General features: G+C 44.6%; 4 protein-coding genes across 8 annotated transcripts in view; 1 reads left to right on the forward strand and 3 right to left on the reverse strand.

Annotated features, from left to right (window-relative positions):
* Positions 1-311: 311 nt before the first annotated feature.
* Positions 312-4,010, reverse strand: nsmce4a (NSE4 homolog A, SMC5-SMC6 complex component). Its single transcript, XM_079280747.1, has 11 exons — positions 3,894-4,010; positions 2,852-3,090; positions 2,676-2,756; positions 2,305-2,435; positions 1,798-1,949; positions 1,562-1,661; positions 1,163-1,253; positions 973-1,067; positions 834-882; positions 646-731; positions 312-536 (listed from the first exon to the last, which is right to left on the reverse strand). The coding sequence occupies exons 2-11, from the start codon at positions 3,060-3,062 to the stop codon at positions 477-479; spliced, it is 1,056 nt and encodes a 351-aa protein (XP_079136873.1). The 5' UTR covers positions 3,063-3,090; positions 3,894-4,010; the 3' UTR covers positions 312-476.
* Positions 4,011-5,268: 1,258 nt separating this feature from the next.
* On the forward strand, positions 5,269-6,996 carry LOC306785753 (coiled-coil domain-containing protein 185; the record flags this gene model as incomplete). The annotated part of the gene is made up of 1 exon (XM_079280207.1): positions 5,269-6,996. One exon carries the CDS (start codon positions 5,269-5,271, stop codon positions 6,994-6,996), a length of 1,728 nt encoding a protein of 575 aa, XP_079136333.1.
* A 1,059-nt stretch (positions 6,997-8,055) lies between these two features.
* On the reverse strand, positions 8,056-10,947 carry LOC306785298 (zinc transporter ZIP9). 3 transcript variants are annotated; one of them, XM_079279620.1, is made up of 7 exons: positions 10,662-10,947; positions 10,377-10,482; positions 10,057-10,095; positions 9,773-9,841; positions 9,359-9,444; positions 9,102-9,236; positions 8,056-9,009 (listed from the first exon to the last, which is right to left on the reverse strand). In XM_079279620.1, exons 1-7 carry the CDS (start codon positions 10,755-10,757, stop codon positions 8,758-8,760), a joined length of 783 nt encoding a protein of 260 aa, XP_079135746.1. In that variant the 5' UTR covers positions 10,758-10,947; the 3' UTR covers positions 8,056-8,757. The 3 variants fall into 3 exon arrangements, with proteins under 3 accessions (XP_079135746.1, XP_079135745.1, XP_079135747.1); XM_079279619.1 differs by having other exon boundaries at positions 9,925-10,095; XM_079279621.1 differs by having other exon boundaries at positions 8,743-9,009; positions 9,966-10,095.
* Positions 10,948-14,993: 4,046 nt separating this feature from the next.
* The window catches only part of LOC306786242 (CSC1-like protein 2), a 16,261-nt gene continuing 4,030 nt past the window's right edge, over positions 14,994-27,224 (reverse strand). For 2 of the 3 annotated variants that reach the window (XM_079280950.1, XM_079280951.1), the window contains exons 2-24: positions 25,127-25,348; positions 24,874-24,953; positions 23,300-23,341; positions 22,075-22,165; positions 21,931-21,968; positions 21,667-21,809; positions 21,086-21,137; positions 20,878-20,986; positions 20,704-20,774; positions 20,095-20,175; positions 19,845-19,968; positions 19,099-19,232; positions 18,860-18,997; positions 18,419-18,572; positions 18,185-18,291; positions 17,990-18,076; positions 17,806-17,871; positions 17,493-17,655; positions 17,082-17,187; positions 16,737-16,904; positions 16,488-16,603; positions 16,303-16,374; positions 14,994-16,088 (exon numbers count right to left, since the gene is read on the reverse strand). In XM_079280950.1, the coding sequence (XP_079137076.1) occupies positions 15,912-16,088; positions 16,303-16,374; positions 16,488-16,603; positions 16,737-16,904; positions 17,082-17,187; positions 17,493-17,655; positions 17,806-17,871; positions 17,990-18,076; positions 18,185-18,291; positions 18,419-18,572; positions 18,860-18,997; positions 19,099-19,232; positions 19,845-19,968; positions 20,095-20,175; positions 20,704-20,774; positions 20,878-20,986; positions 21,086-21,137; positions 21,667-21,809; positions 21,931-21,968; positions 22,075-22,165; positions 23,300-23,341; positions 24,874-24,953; positions 25,127-25,324 (2,517 nt within the window). In that variant the 5' untranslated portion in view covers positions 25,325-25,348 and the 3' untranslated portion in view covers positions 14,994-15,911. The remainder of the gene's footprint in view (positions 16,089-16,302; positions 16,375-16,487; positions 16,604-16,736; positions 16,905-17,081; positions 17,188-17,492; positions 17,656-17,805; positions 17,872-17,989; positions 18,077-18,184; positions 18,292-18,418; positions 18,573-18,859; positions 18,998-19,098; positions 19,233-19,844; positions 19,969-20,094; positions 20,176-20,703; positions 20,775-20,877; positions 20,987-21,085; positions 21,138-21,666; positions 21,810-21,930; positions 21,969-22,074; positions 22,166-23,299; positions 23,342-24,873; positions 24,954-25,126; positions 25,349-27,224) is intronic. The other variant, XM_079280952.1, reaches the window with a different exon arrangement.

The following is a 27,224-nucleotide window of genomic DNA, read 5'->3' on the forward strand; positions in this document are numbered from 1 at the left end:
CCCACCCTCCGGTTCCCCTCCAGCTAAACACTGTCGGCTCTGTTAGCTGCGAGCCGCCGGCTCAGTCGTATGTTGAGCCGCGTGTCGGCAACAGATATGCTCTGAATATTGAGCACCTTTAATGCGCGAGGTTGACCAGTTAACCCATCTTTTACCAACCCAAATATCATTCAAACTGAATATAGCATTCATTCACATTCCATAAATAAATGAAAACAGCACCAATACCAAAAGTCTCTTATTTCTGTTTTTATTATTCAAACTTTTAAAAACAGTAAAAAGTAGAAATTAAAACAAAATGTGCAACATATCATAGTGCAACTATGATATGCGTTCATAAGAGTGACCTTGACTGAAATTTGGCATTTGAAAATTTCAAACTATTTGTCTGAAGTATTTAGACATTTAAAAAAAAGCATGAACACACCTAAAAACAACGTTCGTTTCAGCTAACGAAAAGTGGCAGGGTCCATCACTCAGTCTGTGTTTGCAAGAGGAATCATTGTGTCCGTGATGTCGAAGGCGGCTATAAGCTCCTGGGGGGGGGGGGGGGCAGGACATTTGGAACATTAAAATCATGATCAAAGATTTTTTTATAAATGTGGGGTCTTGTATCGTTGCTCGATTAAGTCTTAACTTACTAACCTTCCACGTTTTGGGGCTGATAGAGACGATGCATTGTTTACGGCTGATTGATCCTCCAGCTTCCACCTCTCCCTCCTCCACAGGTGCTGAGACACAAAAACACACAACAGCGGTAAAGTAATTGGCCTAAAAACATTTTCTCTGTTTATTCCCTTGTCCGCATTATACAACATGTTACATCTTCTCACCGATACAAGGCAATTTGGCGCTATCCATGTACAGCCGTGCCAACCCATCCTGAAACACACACAACGTTGCCACACCTGTTAACAGTCACTAGAGGGCAGAAAAGCTCAATTTAAACAAACATAAGTAAAGACAGCTCACCCTGACGAGAAAGGACGTGTGAAAAATGTTCTCCACTGTCCGGGAAAATGATTTGGGGTCGATCACAAATTCGTAGTAGGATATTGGCGACGAAGCTGCGATAGAAACAGAGACACATGAGCAAATAATAACAATAATAATAACAAGGATGATGAAATGTTAATGTCCGTGAGCTCGGCTTTCAACTCACGATCATCTTGGTAATAGCCCTTGAGGTATCCCAGGATCCTCTCCACCTCTTTCTCTGTTGCTTCTTGGTGAGAGCCTTCCATTCTCTTCAGCTGACAGACAACAGTAACAGAATGCAGTAAGCATCGGGAACATGAAAACCCTCTCAGACACGATGCCTTTTGAAAGATTATTGGCCGAATTTGTCACTTTCGTTGGTTGATGAAAGGCTGCTACATTTACATTTTAGGGTATCTTAGATGTCTTGTTATGAAACAGAGCTGAGTTTGAACCTGTGGTAAAAACCTCTACAAACACACACGAACCGCCGACCGGATTACCGGACGACCCTCTCTACCCAGTGAGCCACGGTCGCCCGTAGATAAAGAACTAGATTTAGTGCAATGAATGATTCAGCTACCTGAGTAGGCATTATCCTCTTGGCTTCCTTGCTGGGGGCCTTCCTCTGCCGTTCTGTCCTTTGCTTCGGAGGAGGCGGCTCTGCATGGAACGAACCCATCCTGATGAAACGAGCCCCACAGGAATGAAAATGTCAGAGACAGAAAATCGTGCAGAAGTACAGTAATTAACCAGGTAAAATGCAATAATAGCCGATAAATAAAAACAACTATAATAAACCTGATTAAAGGCACTTACATGTAGTGGAAGGCGGGTGCTGACCGGATACAACACTCTGCTCTCCTGGCCACTCTGTGCCAAGCGTCCTGGGGCAGGTAGCCGTCAGCGGCCCCTTCGTTCTGCTGCTCGTCCTCCCCGTCTTCTAGTCGGTTGAGACCCATGAAGGACAGCTGTCCGAGAAGAAGAGAGATCTCCACATGACCACTGCTACTTGGTGCTCACATTGAAACACTATTCAGATTTTCTACATCGCTTATAGTTACAAGTTAATCGTGTTGCTTAATAAGTTTCTTCAAAGTTTTTTCTCCTTTCTTTTGCCAAGTCTCCCTCTGTGTTGTACAATAACGTACTGTGTTAAAGTTAAAGCCTGTCAGAGTCCCGTCTTTGTCTAGAACAGGACAGAAAATGATCTAGCTCTACTTCATACAAGTAACAGCACACTGGGATACCTTAGTGGTGCAAGGAACCAACCAACATCTTGTGTATGTATGCGCTTATAATAGCATAAACAATAAAGTCACTCACAAGATGCTCGGCAAAAGCAGTGGGATCAAAAGCAGTGCCCTCGGCGAACAGTTGGCTGGCTTTCTCCTTTCCCAGATCTGTGGCCACAACAAGGAGTTGGGCATCCAGAGCTGCTTCTCTCGCCTGCCGGACTGCCAGGGAACACAGGGAGAGCACACTGAGCACAATGTAGGGCTGCGTGTTGACGATGACTCCTGAGTCAGGTATGAATTGTTACTCTGGACTTTGAATTCCTCATTTACATATACTGTAGTGTTACATTTGCAAACAGGCAACTTAAGAGTTCGCCAATTAACCAAACCTGAATGTGTTTGGACTGTGGGATGAGACATTGAGAAATTCAACATTTCTGTGGTTTCAATCACACCTACCATCTTTAAATAGTTTGTTAGCCTCTTCTAGGACTTCTGTGAGCTTGTTGTTGGAGGGTCTCAGCATATCTTCCCTGTTCTCTAGAGGGAAACACACAGGAAGGAAATGCATCAAAGACGTCTCAACAAATAAAGTTAAACAACATGAACGTCCTCTGCCGGTCAGTCTTACTTACGTTGCACTGAGTTGATGAGGTCTCTGTACTTGCTCCGTATCTCTCTCCTGAGTCCTGGGTCATTGTCCTCGTCTTGCATGTCAGCTGGGCCTAAATCACAGTCACCGTCCCCATCACTTTGCTGTTGTTGTTGTTGTTCTCCTTTCCTTCGGCCAGCAGAGCCATTCTGCCGCGTAGCTTCCTCATCACCACCTGCTTTGGCCCTCTTCATCTTTGACGTTAGTCGGTTAGTGGACGAGCTGTGTGTTGTGAGAGGGAAACACGCTAACGTAAAACACAACAGGACCAGTATCACTCTAAACAAAGTATGTCTGTGTTTGTAATAGTTTAGTTAACTTCCTTCTGGCTAAACATTTAGAAGAATAGAGTATGAAGACAATCGGATTCAAGTTGTTATTTTGCGACAGCCAACATAACCGGTTTCCGTAAAGTTTAACCAAAGACGTCAGGCAAGCCAAGATAACAATCCGCTACTCTATCCCGTTAACGAGGAGGCTAGGACAAGTGGTATAGCTTATTTTATAGTCTGTGTTATATTAAATACAAGTCGTCGATGTGGTTGATATCATGCACCGATCTCGTACTGCATACCGTTAAGTGCTCAATGGAAACTATAACCATAGTTACCACGTTAGCTGTTAACTAACTAGTTAACGTTACTTACAAACAGCGTGCCATTGTATCTCAACAAGTCACACCATTGGTGTAACTGCAAATAGGTGAATGTATGGTTACCAAACTAAAGCGAAAATATATTTAAAAACACAAACCATGTTCGGCTATCAGCAAAACCAGAAGCGACAAACGTAAACACGGAAGTACTAGACAGACTCATCTAGTTTTAGTTATTTCAGTGCACCTTTGGTTTTAGCAAACGTTAGCTAATGTTAGCTCGCACAATCAGTTGTGTTAACAACGTGAATATATGTATCACTTCTGCCCTAGCAAAGGTCACACTAAAAGTAAACGCATTGCATGCTTTAGTTATTGTTAAACTAGTTATATCTATCCATTTTTCTGACGATAACTTGAACATATGTACCTGTGTGGCAGCAGAAGAAGGCGTTCCTGGAGCGTTTCAGCAGTCTAGACGATGACGAAGTTAGGTTCGTACTGGTACTTCCGTATCTGAGAACGGAAACTGAAATAAAAAATTGTAATCAAATGAAAAATTTAATTTTAACAATAATAATAGTAGTAGTAATGCAAAATAAAAATAAAAACAATCGACTTCCTCCCAGCAAAAACATGGAACAAAGGAAATGCATACATCAATTGGAATTCATAAAATGTATTCAAACCTTCAATTATTAAAATCAAATTAAAATTAATAAACAATATGACCGTTGGTGAACATTCTCATTATATTGCCACGTTTCAAGATCAGCATTTAAAACAATTATCAAGCAGTAAGCCTACTTTTAGAAATGAATTTGTAATATTGCCTTTTTTATTTTTACAAACAAGATCCACAATTGACACGTTTTTATTAATTTTTTGCCAACCTTGTTGAGGTTTCAAATAAAATGCTCTCCCTCTAAATTTCAGATTAACGAACGCTTGACGAATATGGAACTAACTTCAGTAATCGTAAACAACACCCGCCTCTGATCAGTGGTAAATCAACGAGATGCTCATCCGGGTCACTCACCGGCAGGTGGCGCGCTAATAATTCAAGAGTCTTCGGCTGTTAGCGAATTTATCTTTGTTTTCAAGTTTACAGTGCTTAGTGTTTTTTTTACATTTCAATTTGTTATATATTTAAAACAAATACTTCAAAACATGTTTACTTAAAAATAGGCCTACAACGTTTCACATATATTCATTTGATCATTTTAGCTTGAAAGAATAATTGCATATAAATTACGTTGTAGTTAAGGCTGAAAACATTAGCCTAATAAAAGTTGCAAAACTGTTCTCTTTTAATGGGGTCTTTTATGATTGAACGTCACTGTGCTTGTTGTTTTAGGCTTCCCCTTGTTTGCCATTGTATTGCCCTGTTCGCCTATCCGGGAGGCTATATCACACTATTATTTTACTGACGTTCATTTTAATAGTACGCTACATGCTGGTGTTTCAAGTGGAAAAGTATAATGTATGCTACTTAAATGTTAAATCATTGCACGTCAAAGGCTTTTTGACAACCATTTCCCTGATCTCCAATATGCTATGATTTAATAAAGCTGTCTTTAAATAGTAAACAGTGAGAGTAAAACTGTCAACCCTCGATCTCTCCCTCTGTTACAGCTGAGGTTGGAGACAGTGAGATGCAAATAAGCTCAGCTCGTCTGCAGCTAATCCCTCCATGACCTCTCCGTGGAAAGCAGAAAGAATGCACTTTGTGGATGAGCACGCGGGACCAGAAGCAATGTTTTAACACTCGACAACTGGCATCGAGGTAATTTCATTGCTTCGTAATGGGGGAGCTGAGGTCCACGGCTCCCGGGCCTCGTTTAGACCTGAACAACTTTGACTCGGCCGCAGCGGAGAGGAGTCGGTACATCTTAACAAGTCCCCGCTCGCTGGAGTCCTGCACGCGACTCGGTATCAAACCCGTGGAACTCCTGATCAAGTCGCTGAATGGCTTCATTGCTGAGCAGCATGGCGCGCCCTTTCAGGCGATGAGAGTCATGCACGAATCATACGAAAGGGAGAGACTGAAGCTTTTACAAATGTGCCGAGAGGAGAGGCGGAGGATTATCCGGGCGGCGGGCGACAGGTGGCCATCAGGCAGGAACAGAGTGTCAGACTCGGAAGTGGCGCCTGGCACCAAACTGAAGGGCCATAAATGGGACAGAGAGACAGCGGGGTCCATCCCGTACGCGGAGCTGTGCTTTAAGGGGAAACCTGTCAGCAGTCCCTCCTGTTCTAACAGAGACAGGAGCACGGTGTGCAGCTTCAGTCTGGCAGACATCAGACACACCCCAGCCACCGAGACGAAACTGGACAGGCTCACCCGGGACATTCAAAAGAAGATGTGCGTCACAGTATCAGAGAGAGACCGCAAGATAGCGGCTCTCATGTTGGTGAAGTACCAGGAGGAACAGACCTGCCTGCAGCTCTGTCAGCAGGAGGAACAGGAGCGACAGGAGGCCCGCAGGCACGAGGAGGCCCTGCGGGCCGAGGCGGACAAACAGAGGAGGAGGAAACTGAGGCAGAGTATGCGACGCTGGCACGAGGAGCTGGAGGCCCGCAGGGGGCTGAGGGAGCGTCGGGAGGAAGATAAAGCGGGACAGCTGGAGCAGGAGGTGCTGCTGCAAGAAGACCGCTGGAGGAGGCTGAGAGAGGAGGTGGAGGGCCAACGCAGAGAAAAGATCGAGGCTGCACGGAGAGAGGCGGGGGGCCGCAAACGCTACCAGGAGAAGCTGCTAGGGGAAAGGGAGGAGGTGGAGAAAAGGCAACGAGAGAGGGAGCGACAGGTGGCGGCGGAGAAGGAGCAGAGGGCCAGGAGGAGCAAAGTGTCGCGGGAAAGAGCGGAGAGGAGGAGGCTGCAGGAGTTAAATCGTAGGGAGCTGCTACGGTACGTCCTGCTGAAACAGCATGCAGAACAACAGGCGGTGGAAGAGGAGGTACAGGTGAGGCGCGCGCTCGAGGAGAAGCTGCGACGCTCGCGCGAGAAACACGCCCAGGCCCTGGAGGCGCGGCTGAGGGAGCTGCAGGAGCGGGCGGCTGGAGAGGAGGAGCAGGTTCGGAGAACGCAGCAGAGGGCCGAGCTGCAGAGCCACCAGCGGCTCGCACACAAACGGATCCTGGTCCAGCTGAGCCAGCGCCGCACGGAGAGAGCCGCCCTGCACGCATCGGCCCAGCAGAGGAGCAGAGGTCAGGAGGCGCGCCGGCACAACACGCGCAGGCAGCTGTGCCACCAGAGGCTGAGGGAGAAGATGCAGAGGGAGGAGGAGGCCGCGAGGAGGGTCCGGGAGAGCTGCATCTTCATGAAGGACTGGAGGAGGGAGAGGCTGCGGAGACAGCGGGAGCAGATACAGGAGGAGGCGCACCGGCTGGCTCGGGCCTCCTTTCACATGAGGGACAGAGTGCGCCAGCAGATGCACAGGCGAACCTTTGACCAGATGGCTCTGGAGGCTCAGCTGACTGCCCCCATGAGCCGCATGAAGCTATATGACAGGAATGATCAACTCCCATCCTGACGTCTGCAGCAAGGACGTATACAGTGCTATAACAGTGTGCTGCTGAATGATGAACGTTGCTGCGCAGTGCTGCACGGGGGCCCCGGAGCATGCCATCATTGTGTCAGAGCTGTGGTTTTAGTGGTGTAATGACTCACAAAGCCACAGTTTCACTGTCTTATGATACAGAGTGAGATTGTGTCATATATTTTCTATTTCATAAGTTGTTGACATTTATATTTATACAAAGTTGCGAATGAAACAGTGGAGTTCTGTCTGACTTTGTGGTGACCTCCCGTCAGGATACTGAACACTGAAGAAGTTGTTTTTATTTTATTGTGAACGCATGAAATTAAGCGATGTCTTGTTGTCAGGCTGCATATGTAAATGAGCTGTGAACAATTCAACCAGACTGCTTTCAACTTTTTGATATAACAAAATGTTCTATTAAAAACTCAAACGTCTGACAGAATAATGCAGAAATCTGCTTTTTCTTCTTTCTTTTGCATCCTGTGAATCATCTTGTCCCTTGTGAGTTATCTTTGGATCTCCTGCCATATTTTTTAAGAAATTACCACAGAATTAAGGGTTGACTTGTAGTCTGCTTGAAGGCTGACATCTGTGTTTTGAATGTGATATGAGCAGCCATTAGCAACCAGTATAACACATAACAGTTAGGGAAAACTTCAGGGAGGTTGAATATAAAACAAGCTATACAGTGCTCTGAATGAGGCGAGACTCTGCTTTGTGTTGTTATTTCTGCTCCTCTGACTTTATGCAGTGTCTTACCATAACCTCATGTCTCGCTAGAAGCACTTTCAAAAACACTTTCTTTGTTCAAAGTATAGGGCAGATTAAGCAAAGCGTTGAATTACAAGATTCGAGCAAACAGCAGTTCATGGACTCAAGTTGAATGACGTTTGTCAGAGTAGAATAGAAACAGCTGTGACTGCTCCGGCACCCGATTTCAAATGTGTCACTTCTGCTCTGGACCATAAGAAATGGAGTATTTATAACTTTTAACTTGAATGTTTTATTTCATCTTAATGAATAAATCATACTTTTGTTTTCATATCCGTATTTAACCCTTTAAAAAAAGAGCGAGACATTAAGCAGTCAAATAAGCCAACCTAACATGAGCAGACCTGTTTTTAAGCAGGATGAGAGAGAGAGAGAGAGAGAGAGAGAGCGCGAGAGCGAGAGAGAGAGGACCCGGATTCTTAAAGTGAAATGGACATAAATTCAGTTGGAAGTACTTGATGTACAACACCTACTGTCAGCCACCGGTTTCTCTGAGGCACAGATTATTTAACAGATTTAAAGAGCTGCTGGGCGTATTGTTGCAGCTCACATCCCAGAAGGCAGTTGTACTGATAATACAATTGCACATTGATACTTAAAATCGGGCTCTATTCATCATAGATCTCTTACAGATTATTTGGTTGTTCCCAATGTATCAAGTCACTGGGATTTCAGCACTGAACAAGGCGTGTCCTTAGATTGACACGATGGAAGGGCCACGAGAAGGCTTACTGAATTCAAACTTGGCAACAAATGATACCCTTTCATTGACATTCAGGGAAACTCATTCCACCACGGACAATGCATTAGCTATCAGATTCCTTACACCCACTATGATACTCAAACAATAGCTGGACTACAAGGCAAGTTTCACTGAAACAGAAACACAGTTTAAAAAGGTAAACTCGAGGAGTTTTCCTTTCAGGTGTAGCGGCACTGTGCCCTTTGCGCTTCACTTAATAGCCCATAGACGTTTTCTTCTCAGTCGTCATGCAGCCAGAGAGCCAGCACCATCGGGAGCACGACCCCGAGGACCAGGGTGAGGCTCTCCAGGAGCCCCAGGTGCTGCTGATGGCGGCCCTCGGCTCCGGTGTGCCGCTGGAGGTCAGTGGGGGGTTGTCCCGTCTTGACCTCGGGGAGAACATGCACCGTGGCCACATAGAGGAAAGTCCCAGCCGAGAAGAGCATTCCCACACCTGTCGCACTGAGCTGGTTCTGAGATGAACTGCCAGACTGCGGACACAAACCCATCCAATCAAACAATGCAGAAGCACCCACTGAAACGCTGTAATAAGAGACAACACGGCTGATGTGTTCTTTCTTACTGCATGTAATATGAAGTATGTCGTGATGGCAAGTATCGGTGCTGCTGCCGAAAAGGCCAGTAAATGTCCCTGAATGTACTTCTTTTCGAGGCCTGTGTGCATCAGAAAGGAGACCAAACCAAAAGCTGCAGGCGCCTGCAGGAGATAAGACAGATATCAGGTCTTATTGTCATTTCTGTTACATGTTGTCTGGTGATACTTTATATACTGTATACAGTATATACACGTCACTGCAAAGTTCTGTCAGGGAGGCTCACCTTGTGTAGGATCACAGCTAAAAACACGATAACTTGCACTGTCACTTGACCCGTGGCCACAGCTGCACCCACAGCAAATCCGTCGGCTACACACAAACAAAACGAACAAAAATAATCGTATTAATGGGCTCAACAATCTGGACAAACATTACATCAAACCGATGGATGAATCTGGTTTGAAATTATCCTTCTTTGCGCCCAATCTGAGCGGAGCTGAAGCCTCCAGGCTGTGCTACAGAAAAAGTAGTTTATTTATAACATTGAAGAGTCAAACAGTGAAGGAATCACATGCCGAGTCACATGAGGAAACGAACAACTCCAGCGCTTTGTGGCCTAGGAATTCCTTGAAAGATCTCGTGTACTTTGGACAAACACACGTCAATAGAAACAGTAGAGTAAACACTCTATAAGTACCTGCAGCATGTATAACCAGCCCCAAAGTGGCTGTGATGCCGACAGTGTTGGGCAAACGAGTCGTTCGGTCTGAAACGAGACATTGCACATGTTGCGGAGATAAATACAAAGATATGTTGTTGACACTCAGCAAAATGAAAATGACAACTTGCCACGAATGGAGAGGTAACTTGCGATCTGATCCACTACAAACATGAAGGTGAACCCGAAAGATAGAGCCACCCCAATGAGGAACCGAGGTGGAGGGCCTCTCTCTGTGGAGGTTACAATTTTATTTTTCTCACTGGCATTCAGACCGGACTGCACATCAGAGGAGGAGGATGCTGCAGAGAGAAGATGAAAGACGGGAAAACGCTTTTGATTAAATCAACATAAAAGACAACAAGGCCGAGCAGCATGTGGACCGCTAAAAGCCCGCTTTCATCCCTGTGTGCTTCATCGCTCATCTCAATGGGTTAGAAACAAGAGGCGGCGGGTGAGGATGAGGAGGATTACGTCTGATCAGTTGGCAAGACAACCAAGGGGAAAAAAGGGGTTGGAAGGAGTGCGTCCAAATAAATCCAGGACGGTAAGGTTGTGTTTCATGTTTGTCTGCCCAGCTCACCTCTCCATGACTCCTCCAGTAAGCCCACTCCCTCAGGGATGGTGATGGCCAGCGCCGTCCCGCACAAGAGTCCTGCCCCGAGGATGGAGACAAACTGGAGGCTTTTCTGTGGATTGACACATGATTTCAGCTGATCAGTGGGACTGCCACAGCAGCTGGAGCGATTTTTTTTCAGATGTCAAAAAGCAAAGTTGCTCATTCATGACAACATAAAACAACATTATCTATAAAAAAGAAAAAAAGAGAAAAGTAAAACAAAATAAAGATAATAAAAGAAACACTTACCTCAGAAAGTCTGAACAACAGTGGGATGAATCCGAGTGCAAAACAGCTCACAAGCATCGCAACCGATATTAAAGTGACAGTCAACCCTCCGTCCATGACGGCGGTTTCTTCTTCTCACAAGTGGTGACTTAGTTTGACAATCAGTGCTACAATTTGGCATCAGACTGTGCTGGAAGCTGGTCGTCTGCTCTCATGGCGTCGCCGGGATTCCGCTTGTTGAAACACACCAGACGTGAAGTGCCATTCTGCCTTTCCACGTCGCACCTCGGTCTCCCTCCGCAGCACCGCAGCTCGTCCCTCTGAAGCAGCACCCAGTGTCGGACACGGAGAACTGCACCTCCCGCCCACATCAACCTCGGGTCCTCCAATCATCTACCTCCATTATTTTAACACAAACAAAATGTGGCCTTCAAGCACAGAAAGGATTCTGTTTTTGGATTAGATGTATCGCGCATGCAAATGCTTTGAGTGTTTCCCAACCGCGGAGTCGGGGACCCCAAAAGAGGTCGCAAGGTAAATCTGAGGGGTCGCGGCATGATTAACATGACGAGAACAAGAAAAACTGATTTTTGCCTTTACTTTTCTAGTGAATTGTTCGATACTTACCTCTTCGGGCATCTAAAGCTAAAATTGAGAAAACGTATAATTAAAAACCAAACAATAATTCATATCACATGTCATTTAGTACGTTTTGGGTATCGAGTGTGTTCACACTGGAAAGTGGCCAATAAGACCAGACAGCATGCATAATAAATATGGTGGATTTTGAGTGTGGTGTTTATAAAACACTTTTGACCCACAAAGCAAAAAACAAACATATCGAAGCCCATTTCCGCAACTGTGAGGAAAAAATAAAGATCCTATAAGTCATTATAATGAGATGCTAGCTCAAAATTTCGACTTAGCAGCAATTTTGAGATGGTAAGTCGACATTTTGAGATAGCATCTCATTATAATGACTTACAGGATCTTTATTTTTTCCTCACAGTGGTGGAAGGGCTTCCATACAAACAAAATGGAAGAGTTGCTCACAGCTGGAAGAAACTGCACAGTGGTGACCATAGACTGTACAGTGGTGACCATAGACTGTACAGTGGTGACCATAGACTGTACAGTGGTGACCATAGACTGCACAGTGGTGACCATAGACTGTACGGTGGTGACCATAGACTGCACGGTGGTGACCATAGACTGTACGGTGGTGACCATAGACTGCACAGTGGTGACCATAGACTGCACAGTGGTGACCATAGACTGCACAGTGGTGACCATAGACTGCACAGTGGTGACCATAGACTGTACAGTGGTGACCATAGACTGTACGGTGGTGACCATAGACTGCACAGTGGTGACCATAGACTGTACGGTGGTGACCATAGACTGCACAGTGGTGACCATAGACTGTACGGTGGTGACCATAGACTGTACGGTGGTGACCATAGACTGCACAGTGGTGACCATAGACTGCACAGTGGTGACCATAGACTGTACAGTGGTGACCATAGACTGTACGGTGGTGACCATAGACTGCACAGTGGTGACCATAGACTGTACGGTGGTGACCATAGACTGCACAGTGGTGACCATAGACTGTACAGTGGTGACCATAGACTGCACAGTGGTGACCATAGACTGCACAGTGGTGACCATAGACTGTACGGTGGTGACCATAGACTGTACAGTGGTGACCATAGACTGCACAGTGGTGACCATAGACTGCACAGTGGTGACCATAGACTGCACAGTGGTGACCATAGACTGTACGGTGGTGACCATAGACTGCACAGTGGTGACCATAGACTGCACAGTGGTGACCATAGACTGTACGGTGGTGACCATAGACTGCACAGTGGTGACCATAGACTGTACAGTGGTGACCATAGACTGCACAGTGGTGACCATAGACTGCACAGTGGTGACCATAGACTGTACAGTGGTGACCATAGACTGCACAGTGGTGACCATAGACTGCACAGTGGTGACCATAGACTGTACAGTGGTGACCATAGACTGTACGGTGGTGACCATAGACTGCACAGTGGTGACCATAGACTGTACGGTGGTGACAAGTCAGGCTTTTGTAAGGTTCACGTGGCAGTGACACGTGGAAGTCAAAGTATGGTGTCGATCAAATGTCGTCATTGCACACATGCATTGGATCATTTCCTGTTAAATACGTGGTTTGTTTTGCACAACACTAACAGTACATGCTGTATTAGTATAGAGATTTGAACACAGCTAATGCTTTTAATACCGCAGTCACAAGCGACGAGACCAAGGAAGTCTGTAGCAGCAAAACACTGAGTGTGTTGAATTAAATGTTCTATTGTTTAATAATTTTACTTTTTGTGAGAGAGAATGTATTATTTCATTGCTTTAAGTGACTATAGTTAAAAACAAAACGCGTATCGTCAATAAACAGGATTAAATACAGATTTATTGTTCAAAGACCTGGGGTGGGTTGGGGGAGGGGGTACAATACATCTGTTACTGACGGCCCTTTGGAAAGAATAAGAAAATGAGACGGTCAAATGCTGAGATCGGCTAGAGTTACTCTTCCCATCTAGAAAAATGTAAAACTATAAAAAACAAAAGTCAAAGCACACAAACAAACACATTCTAATTGCGCACAGAGTTGAGACACAGATACACATGTTACTACCCATTCTGAGCACACTGTCGAGACAAGCTGAGAACTTCTATTAGAAAGTGCTTGGCTGTTTACAAAAACAATCCATATATGTTCAATGAGTCCCACTATCTGTACAGATCTTATGGAGATACACAAAAATAAAAAGGATTCATCATGAGCAGTTAGAAAAAGACTACTGGAAATCATTGCAACTATCAGACTGACAAATGTAGATCATGTTCTCAAATGGTATGCCGTGCCATGGCTCTGGACACCAGGAAGATCTATATATAAATTACAAGTACAAAACGTATCATTTCTGGTTAGCTAGTGAACTGTGGAAATACAGCCATCACGCTATGTGCTATAGCCACTTTCAACTTACCAAAAGTTGCGGAGTTGACCTACATTCTGCGTTTAAACACTGGAGCTGTTCGACAACATGAGACATTTAAGCGTCTCCCTCCGGTATGGACCGTGGATGTTATTTTGACAGGACACATTCAGAGATTTAAAGACATCACAGAGGTATAAAAATAAAATAAAACCACCCCGTCATGACTAGAAGAGCACCAGACTCAATGGTGTCAAACAATTCTCTCGTTAGTACCATAATGATAAACCCATTTGTGGTGCCAATATACCCATGGACAAATTATGGAAACAGTTTAGTTGTCATCATTACACCCACAAGGGGTGCGCCCTTCTCCGTCAATCATATCAGTTAAAGTAAGATTAGTGCACATTTCACACAGTAGTTCTGTGAGCAGCTGGATAATACATGTTCATTATTACGGCCCAACAACAATAACTGGTCCACAGTGACAGACTGTAGTGGTCATTTGTCTGCATCACTTGTCCGTGTTCACCAACGACCTTCTTTATGTTAAACGGGGCAGCTCATAATGGCGTCTTGACTCGGGGAGAAGTGAAATGATGGTAACAAGACGCTTGATAAATCCTGAGCACGGTCATAGTTGTGTGGGCAATTTGTTTCACATTATAATTTCGTTACTTGCCGTTTGTGTTGTTGGCTGAGGCAGACCAAGATCGAGTGTGCAGTTGTAGCACAATACCATTGCTCTGTCACAGGCCTGACAACTGGATCTGCAAATGGAATGTACAACTGTGGGGGGGAAACGATGATTTCATAAAGTCAAGAACGGACATGATTAATAAATATTCCATTTTGATTTCAATGGCAGGGGCATAATAGTATTCAATAACATAATACAAAGTTTTAAGTAGATGTGGACCTCTCTCAAGTGGCCTCGCCGGTCTGATATGTTGTCACCAAAATTGCACAATTAATTAAACGATCTACGACTACGTATTGAGTAATTGCGAATGGGAAACCGTTACACTGCTCGGTGACCACTGGAGCAGCTGGATGAGAATGGAGGACCTGGAGCCACCGACACTGATTTCAAAATATCTACATAGTGACGTAAACATATGGACAAAAAGTTACAAACGAAAAACAACAGATAAAGAGAACCAGTCACAATGAGTATCATGTGAAGCTGACCCAGAACACCCCCCCCCCCCCCCCCCCGGCCTTTCTCTCCATCCTCTGAGCAACACAGCAGGATCGGCAGGCTCCTGGCCTCCAGTCCTCCTGCAGCAGTCGTGCAAGGACTCCCCCCCCCCCCCCCCCCACCGGGTGTAGCATCAGTAGTAGTAGTAGTAGTAGCAGCAGCAGCAGCAGCAGCAGCAGCATGCCCCCCCATCCCCCCAAATGCTCAGAGACTGAACGCCAAAAAGATCATATTCAATGTAGTGTAGACCCAAATTCCACAGTTCAGGGATGTATCAATCTTGATAGCATTTAAAATGAAATGCCTTCAAATAAATACCATGTCAAAAAAAGAGGCTATTTTACAGATCCAGAGTTTTGTAGCTGTACAGTGTCAAAAGCATCCATGAGTGTTAGTAGCATGATTTAAAAAAGAAAAAAAAAAGTATTTCATAGAATTGGAAGAACCATTTTGAGACCATCACATCTGCACAGACCAAGTTGTCTGGTGGTGTGGAAAACTCCTCTCACATCAGCTGCTTATTCAGGGGAAGCATTTAGTGCAGACAATTGGACACTGGCAAAGGACTATAGAAAAATCCCTCCACCATTTGAACTTGAAGGCATGCTGTACTCCAGTACCCTAGTGAAACTCGCGCTCTTGGGACAGATCCTCTCTTCCAAGTGCAATCATCAAGAGAGAACATCACTTCCCTTACAAAACAAGGCTAACTATTCTTCATTTGTGCATTAGTGTCTTTCTTTCATGGGTCCATGTGCAGTTTTTTTGGGGGGGGGGGGATTTGCCTCAGCTATAATGGGGCAGAAGGATGTTGCTGGCCTTGCATTGTCAGAGTAGATTCCCTCTGCAGGTATACAGATAGAAGATGTGGTTTGGTGAGATCCAGTGAAGAAAATGCAGGAGTCCTTGAGCAACAATCCATCCAATCCTTAGCAGACGGTGTGCTTATGTTAGTGTCAAGTCCCTCCATGGAGGTTGAGATGCTTTGCAGAACGGTTGGTTCCTAGTTTAATTCACATAATCAGTGCACTCCTCAAGGAAAACGCAGGAGATTTTTTTTTTTTGTTGCTCCAGGCAGTATCAGTGTCGAACCTCATTATCGATGAGGCTGTCCTCACCGGACTGGAAGTCCTGATTCAGGCCATTTTCGACATTGATTATTTCCTCGTCCTGCGAGGAACCCTGGCCGTCCGAGCCAGTGCCTGAACCAGCCTCCTCTGAGTTTGGGTCTTGAAGAACCTGAGCAATGTACATTTGCTGTAGGCGAGACAATGAAATGAGACAAAATGTTAAAGTTTGATAGCCAGTTGATGTTTCATGACAAGTTCTCCTTACAAAAAGCAGCCATTTAAGTTAAGTAAACAACAACAAGGTCAACAAGCACTGCTGAAGTTGAGAAAACTACAAGCTCTTTCCATTGTTTGATCTTGAGGCTCATATTGTTATAAAACAAACAGGACTGAATACTCACCGCTGCCTTGTTGGCGGCAGAAGTGCACACTGGACGGCCATTCTCCAACCCGTCCACCGCCTGGCTGTCAATCTAGGACAGAAAACATGCATTTAACACAAGCAGCTGAATATAATACTGGTCACAAATACCAGTGAATTTAGAAGACATGAATAACATGAAGGCATGGACGTCTATCTTGTTACCTTGTAGTTGTGAGCGCTGAGATATTTAAAGTGTCCGAAGCAGACGTGAGATAGGCAGACGATGATTGTGATGATCAAAACTATGAACGTGAACATGGATGTGGCAGCTGAAAACCCTGGGGGAGAGAAAGTGGAGGTTTATCAGGAGCTTGCACTTTACAATGCTTCCGACCAAAGTGGCAGACGCCGCAAATGAATATGGGGACGTGTTGGGACATTAGTGGCCTGTAGATGGAGTCCTCGTCTCACCCGAGCGGACGGTGGAGAAGAACAGGAGCCAAAAGAGACAGAGAATAGGAGCAGCCACCACTTGGTTGACCGCTCCAGAATGGATCTTCTTGCTCAGCTTGGATGGCAGATAGGCGTAGTACATGTTGTACCTGTCCGCGAGGTGTTTGAGCAGCATGTACATCAGCCCTGCGCAGAGAAGGGAGACAAAACAATTAGTGGGACTAATCCAATTAGGCCTGCTGATAAGCTTCTGTACAACAGAACAGAGCACCTGAATGCTGCCTGGCCTCTCTGTGTTTCTCCTTCAGCAATTCAATAAGCACACTATCTTGTGCAGTAACCCCAGTAGGGCACTGAACTCACCAAAAGGGACGATGATTGGGCAGGTGATGCTGTAGGTCATTACCACAGTGAAGACACACATCATCCAGGCATAAGCCGCCCCGAACTGGAACTCATAAGCTTGGTGCTATGAAGGCACAATGACAGGATATTAAAGAAAATCCAAAATCTTACCATCCTAGTTTCAACATCCATCATGTGAAGCTGATTTAAGATAAAAAAAAAAACAAAAGTCTTGGTTTTCTGATCTTTATTTAGCTTCATAATTGGCTTATTCATGTGCACCACAACGAAAGAATGAATTGGCTTCCGTAAGGGTAAATGTTGTTGTTAGAGATCAGTTACACCCAGCTGTTAAATCTTAAACCTAACGACTTAATGGGACATGGACCCACAGACTACGTCAACTCGGTAAGCAGGGGACACACTAACCCTCTTGACGTTCCTCCTCTCTGCTGCAGAGCGAGCCAGGCAGAGGCGGATCATGTACATAAGTAGACCGGGGATCCTCAGCAGGTCCATGGCATTACCAATGAATGCAGACGCAATGACATAGTTCACGAAGAAGGCTCCATTGTCAGGAAGGAACACGCACCTAAAGAGCAAAGAAATAGTATCACTCAAGGACTGAAGTCAGACTCACATTGAAGTTTGAAAAAAGGATTATCGCAGAAGCCAATTGTATTCCAAATTAATTGAAACTGTTCTGCTTCGTTCCGAGTTGTATTGAAATCACGATACTCACTCAAATCTCATTTTAGCATCGGCCAAGAATTTTTTGTCAAAAAGCCAGCGGAAGAAAACATCCAAACTGCAAAGATACAAGGAAAGGAAGGAATCAGCTCAAATATCTAGGCTGCCAAAAATTAATTCATGTAAAGCTTTACATTTCACTGAGTTGCAGGGCAGAAATCAACAACATCCTTTACCTGCTGAGTCCTAGGGAAGGCAGCAACAGGACCATAAAGATCAAGAAGGTGTAGCATTTATGCATCGTGGCCCTGTTCTCTCCTGACCTGTAAGGCCAAAGGAAATATTTACACACTCAACCTGAACCTCAAATGGGAATAGAAACAACATGACTGATGTGTTGATGTGTTGAATGGAGGCAGTGTGAACCTCACCGGGTCCAATGGGCTTCAAAGAAGGCAGAGTAGTAGACAATGGTAGGAAGTAAGGCGGAGAAGGACCACAGAAGGAGGGTGGGGAAGAACTGGGTGACGATTGGATTCTGAAGGACCGATCAGATAGACATGGACACGTGTCAAGACTTGAGAGGTGAATCCTTCTGCCTCCGCAACAGCTCGCAGATTTGTGATGACTTGCATTGGAACGCTCAGCAGCAATAAAACACTCACATTTAGGTACTCGACTGGTTTGGTAACATTGAACTTGTCCATTGTGGAGATGATGATGGCCGGGGTGGTGAGGAAGAAGAGGAGGATGAAGAGGACAATGTTGATGATGAGGCAGCGCATCCACCAGAAGAATCCTCCCACTGACAGATGCTCCCTGTGGGATGAAGGTTATGCAGCGGTTAGATCGACACTCGCCGATGACCCGCAGTTATGGACACAGCTGGCCAGCAAACCGATACTGCTGCTCAAGAGACTGTTTATCGTCTGGAGTCTCTTCAAAGTGGAATGAAGTCTAATTATTCCTCAGCGGGATATTAACAGCATTAAGTGTGCATTTGTAGAATTCCCTTTGGGCATCAAGTACTTTTATCTTGCCAAAATGTGTTCACCCTATTTGGGCCAATTTTGGGGACAGAATACGTGACGTGAATGCGTTCTTACCAGTAGACATTTTGCGGATCAGGGGCGTAGCTGACAGTCCAGTTGTGTGTGTGGAGCGTGGCGTTGAATTGAGAGCTTTTGGGCTCCCGACGACACTGACAGCCCTGACACTTGCAAGCATTAAAATCTTTCAAGATTCTGATGAGAAACATCCATCCAGGCAAGGAACAGACATTACAACGTTATGTAAATGTCACAGATACACATTCACAAATTTGACCAGCCGTAAAAGTACTTACGTGGCAGTTATGGATTCATTCTGGAAGGTGACAAAGGCCATTCCTAAGGGCTTCCTGTTGACCTTGTCTCTCTCCTTCCTGTAGTCTTCTTTTAGTTGGGCCTCCAGCTTCGTGTAGTAGCCCACTGCCTCCTCCTGTGAACGACAAGGAAATCTCAATCAGATTCTGTGATTTTTTAACATCTCACATTGCAGTTAGTAAATAGCACTTAATACACAAGGTTGAGTATGTGATTCTCTCATAATTGTATAAATATAAACTCAAACTATCACTTGCTTTTGTCGACACTTCACTCACTGAATGAGGAAACCATTATTATATTGGGTACGTTTGATCCATTTAGGTGCTCGTAGTGATTTTATTTGAGTTTTTAATATTTTCAGTGTCATTTTAAATGCTTTTTCTTTTTTAAGTAATTTTTGTTGTTTGTAATGCATGTCAGTAATGTAAAATTGACTGCAACTAAAAAAAATTCTGCCAGATTTGTAAAAGTTAGCTCAAGGAGCTTTGTGACTAAAACACCAACAGGCTACATTATGATAGATGTGGTTTACTAAGGTGGTGATAATATAGCAGGAGATGGATAATATATCTCCAGCAGCAGGTACCCGTGTGTTACATTGCTTATATGTTTTTTCAGACAGATGCCTTCTTTATCTTCCTCTCAAACTACTGTTAGTATCAGCTTGTAAATACATTTCAGGAGTATGTTGCTTTAAGATCTAGCGACGGTAGATCATTCTGACCTGCTCACAGCCTTTGATGATGCAACAGCAAAGGTGTCCGAAGGGTTTTGGATTGATCATGGTTGTAAAATGCTCCTTGGCCAGCAAGTCAATGAAGAATTTCTTGCTGCGCTCGGTCTTCTTCCTGCATGCAAGACATCAGCTGTGTCAGACTGTAAGAGGGGCTACTTCACAGAAACAAGCCCGGGCGCTGGAGCCAATGAGACACTTCACAAGTACATCCCAAAATGCAATTATGGACAAAACATACCTTTCAGAGTTGAGATACATCAGCCTGGCCACATTGTAACAGATACGTGCTTCCAGTACAGCACAGTTTTCATACGCCTGCCTATGAAAGAAGCACGGGGAGGGAGCACACAGTGGATACAACAACAGCAAAGTGTGTTTACAGGAGATGACATATCTGCCAAACAGTTCACGGCTTCGTCATTTTTTTTTTTTTTTTCCAGCGGAAGTTTCTTTTGTTTAGTTATTTTTGGTACTCATGTGTGGAGGTGTTTTTGTGGTGCAGGACCAAAGATACAATTTTGATTAACAACATTTGGCAAAGTAGGAGTTGAGCCAAACACCCAGTCCTTAGTCTTCGACCATCTTGACACATGACTTGCATGACCCTGCTCATCGGGCTTCTATTATAAACAATTACACGAATAGGCCCGTCATTGTCTGACCCCAGCCATATGGGGCCAGCACAAGACAGCTGCTTTTAACAGGAAAAGGCACGGCTCTCATGGTGTTTAATACAGTTACTGCACAGCTTACTGTCATTTCGACCATTTTTGGAAGCACACAGATTGAAGCATTGTGAGATTTGAACAGGGGAGCCAGGATACCACCGATCCTGACGGCTGCTTACTCAAAGTGTTGCTTTATCTCAGATTCCTCTGCGTATTTGGAGATTCCATTGACAAATAAAGTGCGTTTCACCTGCATGGAAATGAAGACAGGGAAGTAATTAGCAACTAAATTCAGACCCACGTGTGTACAAGCAGTGAATAAAAGAGCCATTTTGTGAAGCCATGTCACCCACCAAGTCGTCCTCCTTGTAGTGCATCTTGGATGTGTGCCGTCGCATGCTGTACACCGTTAGTAACAGGTAGAGAAATGCAAAGATGGTGTGCAGCCAGAGTAGTGCATTACTGAGGACATAAAGGGTACAAATTAGAAAGTGACGACTCGACATAAGGCTTCAAAGTACAGCATCAAATATAATAAAGTGACGGTATAAAATGACTCACTCTGCATTCAAATTTGCTATAGTAGTTCGCCCAAAACTATAGGCATCGTTTTCTGTGGGAAAAATAAAAGAAACAAGAAAATCACTCGTCAGTCACCAGAAGTTCTGCTGCCTACTTGCAGCTCACGGTGCTCCACCGTCCAAAGAGAAACAATAAATAACAATCATGGTTGAGGGTCAGGGTAGCAAGTGAATGTCCCTGACACTAAGTGTCCATAAATTAATGAATAATAGTTGCCACAAGTCTGAAGCAGCTAAAACCATTTCGTCACAGGAGAAAAAAAGGAAATTGTCAGATTTCTCAAAATCAAAGTATGATTCATTCAACACATTTACCTGGTGTGTTCTCATTCATGTTTTGTATTTTTTAAACGTTAGCGATTGTTTGGACCGACATGCTAAAGAAGTCTGCAAAGCTTTGTATACTTTTATTCATGAGAAGGAAGTTTTTGTTAAAATCACAAAGACTGGAGAACGAGGAGCCTCACCGTGTTAAACACTGACAGCAAAACTAATACAAAAAAACACAAGTAATCTCTAAATCTCTAAAGGTCCCCTGGAAGTAAATTAAAATGGACTCACCAAGTAAGTTTCCCGAGAAGTTAACGGGCAAGATGATGCCCACTGACAGCACGCCCACCACTACCAGCAGGCCGATGATGTGGCGCTGAAAGGACAAGTAATGTACTGCATCCTCACCACACTTCTCCCGTATCTCCTCGTCCCTATACAGAGAACACATCAACAAAGTCAACTGCAGTTCAAAACAGAACGTTCCATACTCTGTTTAATCAGTGTTCCACCCATTGTTCTAGTTTCCTATATGCAGCGAGTAGGCTGACTCACTTGATGCGGAAAATGGCAGTTAGCCAGGAGCAGAAGCCCTAAAAATAAAGAGAGAGCAGAGAAATGAAAGGTGTAATAGGTATAACATATATGCCAGATGACAGGACACTATACTTAATCCTGTAAGAACAACGGCATACTCACTGTGTCTCTCTGGTCAATGTCCACAGAGCTGGAGACAGAAGTGAGGCGCTCGTAGCGTTCAGCTGCCTCCGATGTCATGGCAGAGGCCACGCTGTATGCAGAAAAACACAACACATTGCATTTGTATGATGTTACACATCACCACCTACCATGAGGCGATGCTAGTACTTTGTGTTCCCGGGACAGCAGGGTTACCATCAGGGTGGAAAAGATGACAACACAAAACACACTCACAGACCAACACAAGCCCTGAAATGGACTGAAGAGATTCACCGCTGCTTGTTCTGATTTGAGTTGGTTAACCAGTCAACCACAGGAAGAATCTCTGCAGACACATTTCATGCAGCATTAAGAGTCTACTTTACACAGGTTGAGTACACCATCATTGCCAGAGGAAAGGTTGTGATAAAAAGGGTTAGAAGGCGAGGCTCTACAGAAAAGAATCTTCACAGAGGAAACACCAGAAACCCAGGGATTATAAAGATTTATGGAGTTTGTCCAGCAGAGCCACAGGTTCTCCTGAATATAACGCAGCATCAAGACTTTAGTAGATACTGTATCCATGATGTGTGATTGCACTCCCCGGGGAGGTCATGGCAATGTATGCAAAACTGGAAAATATGAAGAGAACCCAGGCTCTGCTGGAATTCCAACATTGGTTCAGTGTTCAATACTACATGAAAGGATGACGTCACGCGCGGCTCTAAGAGATCTCTAATGGAATGAGGAGAGAGCCTGCGGCTGTAATCCACCATCAGGCCTCCTCTCGCACATTCCTGTGAGAAGTGAGAATGGCTCTTCTTAGCTCTAGTGGACAGGATGTACTGTAACTGCTCCATGTTAGGGCCTGTACATGAAGAACAACAGGGAAGCATTACCTCTCCCTGTAAGCATCCTGTCTGTGCAGCTCATGAGGTGCGCTCACACCTAAGAAGTCCACGCTTCATAGAGGTCAATGCACAGATTAACACACACAGATCTGATTAGGACAGTGAGAGAGGATAGGCGCACACAAGAATGACATGGAGAGGCAGAATAATTAGGAGCATGGCTCTGGGAAACACCTGGAAGAGGAGGAAGAAAAATCTAAACCATCAAGAGTGAAAAGCAGGCCGAAACCCACAGCGGCCTGGGCAGAGTGGACAAGAGTTATGAGTTAACTACAGAGTCAGGAAAGGAGAGAAGGAAAAAGGCAGTGAGCCAATGATATGTAGAGAAAACATACTATTCCCGATCATCCAGGCGACTGTACCGTTGATCCACTCTTCTGGTGAACAGAGAAGCAAAACAAAGCCATTCAGCTTGAGAGGAAACGGCCCTGTTGGCCAGTAAGGCTGCTGGTTCAGAGAACAACTGGGAAGGCATTTTACACCACAGGCATACCAATGAAGGTTTCTGTTTATCCTGGTGTACATTATACAACCATTTAAATGCATTTATGGCCTATGGTAAAATAACCCTTTCATGAGTCACGGCTTACGTAGCCAGAGAAAAAGAAACAGTCGATTTATACCCCATTTTTGATGATTAATAATAAAGCTTCCTAGTTAGTGTTTCAGATGTTATAAGAATTTAAAAGACGGACGTTGATCTCAAGTCAGCACAGTGTCATTCGATAACAAACTACTTTTCATTGCAAAAGTCTCCCACGCGGCAACCCCCCACCCATCCCTCCCACCACGCTGCAGCCCCACTCTCTGCTCACATGCAGCTGCAAAAATAGTGAAGCTGCAACATCACACAAACACAGCAGGGGGATGTAGGTGATGGAGCACTGTGTCTCGCATGTTCACGGGTTCACAGTTGAAGAGGTCTGTAGCGATGTCTGAGCCCCCTCTCTCCCCAACTCACTCATGTTTTTTCACCTCAAAGCTTAAAAAGGAGCCGTCCTCGTTGACAGGCGCATCTTTGGCTGCTTCCACAACGATTCTCGTTATTTGATCAGTGTCCAGACATCGGTCTCAAATGATCCCAATATATCTGGAAGCATATCATCACACAATAACTACAGTCCACAGCTTAGATGCAGACAGTGGCTTTAAAGTGTTCTTGGAAATAGATCTAATAGGGTATTTAAATTATTACCAAAGTTACCACCGTAATCATTTGTTCCTTTTACACTCCATTTCAGGTTTATTCCAACAGTCTGGCATTTCTATGTCAAAGTGAACAAACCGTGTAACAAGCGACAAAGCATGACAATGTCAGTGTGCATTATTGCGATTACAAGCGGGAAACTGCTGACACAGACTTCCCGTCTGGGGAACCATCCTTGTGATGCCTGCTTCAGTCAGAAATCAAACTCCACCCCCCAGAAGTCTCAACTAGCATCCACAATGAACCGCCACCAAGTGCCAATTCAACTTAAATGCTGACATGGCTTTTTTCATTTGCGCCTCCTGCAACTGTGTGTTACTAGCCTGACATCACATGACGATCAACTGTCAAGATGTTGAGCAGATCATTTAATTTGCATAGATTGCAAACTACTGTGCAGAGGGAGTACATTTTAAGTTATCACAAAGCTCTAAAAACTAAGTGACATTTTTATGAAAAACATATAATTCATTATTTTTGCTGAAAAGAAAATATTTTGGAAGGTTATTTAGGTTAGCACTCTTCACCAAGTAGTTACCTTTGAACAATGGCAGGTACCGAATATTAACCATTAACCACTGTGTATTCAGCACCTGTAACATGCATAAAGAAACTGTGACGTAAACATATATCATTTCAACCAGTTGAACCAAGCCTTGGTACTGGACCCCCCCCAGTCTGGATTACTTGTTTTCCAATTACCTGTCAGCATCAGTCACCAGCGCGAGGCGTCCGTAGTCCCATGCTACTTTTCTCAAGAAGGAGAACACAACCAGCAGCACCTAGAAGTACACAACAAACAGTGGCTGTCAACCCCTCGAGTCCCTGTGTTTATATTACAGAGAATACAAACGTTAAATAACTTCTTGAAGGTGCTTCTCAGTTAAAAACACATTCCTTGAAGAGTTTTACCTCAATTCTGACAGCTGTGAAGAAACATGACAGAAGGACTCACCAAGAAGCACATGAAGTCGAGGGCGAGGACGGTAGGAACCCCACCAAAGGGCAAGCCCTGGAGCACTGTGCTGCGGATCCGAGCCTTGTAACAGAAGTCCTTTGAGGTGACATTGGTCTGCAATGGCGGGCAGCTCTCTGAATTGGGGCATCCTTGCGCCCCCCAGATGGCCATTATTAATATCAGCACTCGGTGCATTACTCACTGCAACATGTTGACAACCTGGAAAGAAGAAAAAAAAAGACTTAGAACACCAAGTGCGCTCCTTAGTACTATTGCGTTCTAGTATAACTGATTGCACTGTATGTAGCTATCATGGACACATTGTGAGGAGTAACCTCCCCCAGTACTTAGACAGAAATGGATAGAAGAAGAACTTCTGTCTATTAAGGCTCACATTTCTACCCCGTCACGAGTCACATGCTGTTGCTTTTCACCATATGCATGACGACTGAAACCTGCATGGTTTGAATTGTAAACTTTCTGTTCCTCGTTCGTGGCCACTCCATGTGCAAATGACGCACAGTTCAACTTTGTTCTGACTTCAGGGGAAAATATCTGTAGTGGGTAAAAATGTACACTCTGAACACCTTGGTGTTTGGGTACAAAACAGATGTTCAGTGCCAAACAGCAATCTCCACCCAGCCAACCGAGCGAAACACAGGCATTGCATCGGAGACATTGAAATACAAGACACTCTCCTTTTAGGTCTGATTCAGTTGAACACCTGAAGAAATATCTGGTCACAGTCCCATGATGTGCTGAATCATTTGTGTTGTCGTACGTAGGTAGGATACACTCGGGTTTCTGAACATGTTTGACAAGACACTGCTGCGTACAGTCATGTATTGGGGTTTGATGAGAACAGTGACTCAACCATGCAGTCTGTTTGGGTTGATGGACCAAAACAAATGAGCTAAAAGCTGCATAAAAGTTGGAGAAGCCCCTTTACATTACATTGGGTCTTTAAACTGCTAGTTTAGGAGCTGGGTGTATCTAAGTCAGTCTCAAGAGATGTGGCCTGTTACTTTACACTTTTCCTTCCGGTCTCTGATGAACTTCAGTAAAAAACAACAAGCAGTGGCCCTAACAAGCAACCTAAAGTATATTAGTGACAAACATTGACAAAGCATGAGTAGTGTATGAGAAGACATCCTATTAGAAATGTATCTTAAATCGTACATCCTGATCCCAACACTTGATCTCAGCAGTTTGCTCCCTTCCTTTAGGAGTCAGACTGGTTGCAAAAGATTCCCAGAATCCCAGTAAAACCTGAAATCCTCTCTCTCTCCTGCTCCATCACAAATGAAGCGTGATACAGGGATGCAAAAATACCATTTAAACTCCATTGCAAGTATGGAGGGCAGGGATTGCTTTGATTAAACACTCGTCATTCAATCATTACCTGTCACAACATACACTTTGGAAATCCTCAACAAACTATACAGCTGCCCCTTGAGTTGCAAGACATAAGAAATTGAGACTAATAACCTGAACACCGAAGTACCTTCTCCATCCTATAAACACGTACCTATCCTGATCTACAGGCTATCACACTTAAAAAGGATTCAATGGACGAAGGGCTTTGGAGAAGGCGCGTCCTGGTGAGTGCTGGCGAGTGGGTTTGCACAGTCGCACTGCTATACTTGTGCCCTTCGACCCACTATTGCCAGCAGCATTCACGATGCTGCTCATCTGCCCTAACACTAACTCATTTATCCGCTCCCTGGAATGCTGTGTGACATCACTGGAGAGGGACGCAGCCAGAGCTGAACAATAAGCCGATAGAGACCGCAGGGTTCAAATGGACCGGTCTCAACCCAAGGAGGACACAACATACCCCCCTGTGCCTTCGACATCACTGCTGCACATCCTGGACCCATTGCCACAGTTCACACTGTTTAACATGCAACACCAACGTCGAGAAAAGCACTTGATCACATTTCAAAAACCAGTTATTATAACACCTATGTTAGAGGTGTTACCGATAGTACAGTAAGCTCACCTCACGGCTGAAATGTCCGCGTCATGGAAAGTATAGATTAGTTTCTTGAGTGATGAGTCACGCTTTACGGTATCCATCTATAACCGTCAGGAT

The sequence above is a fragment of the Melanostigma gelatinosum genome (assembly GCF_949748355.1).
Source record: "Melanostigma gelatinosum genome assembly, chromosome: 12".
Lineage (NCBI taxonomy): Eukaryota > Metazoa > Chordata > Actinopteri > Perciformes > Zoarcidae > Melanostigma > Melanostigma gelatinosum.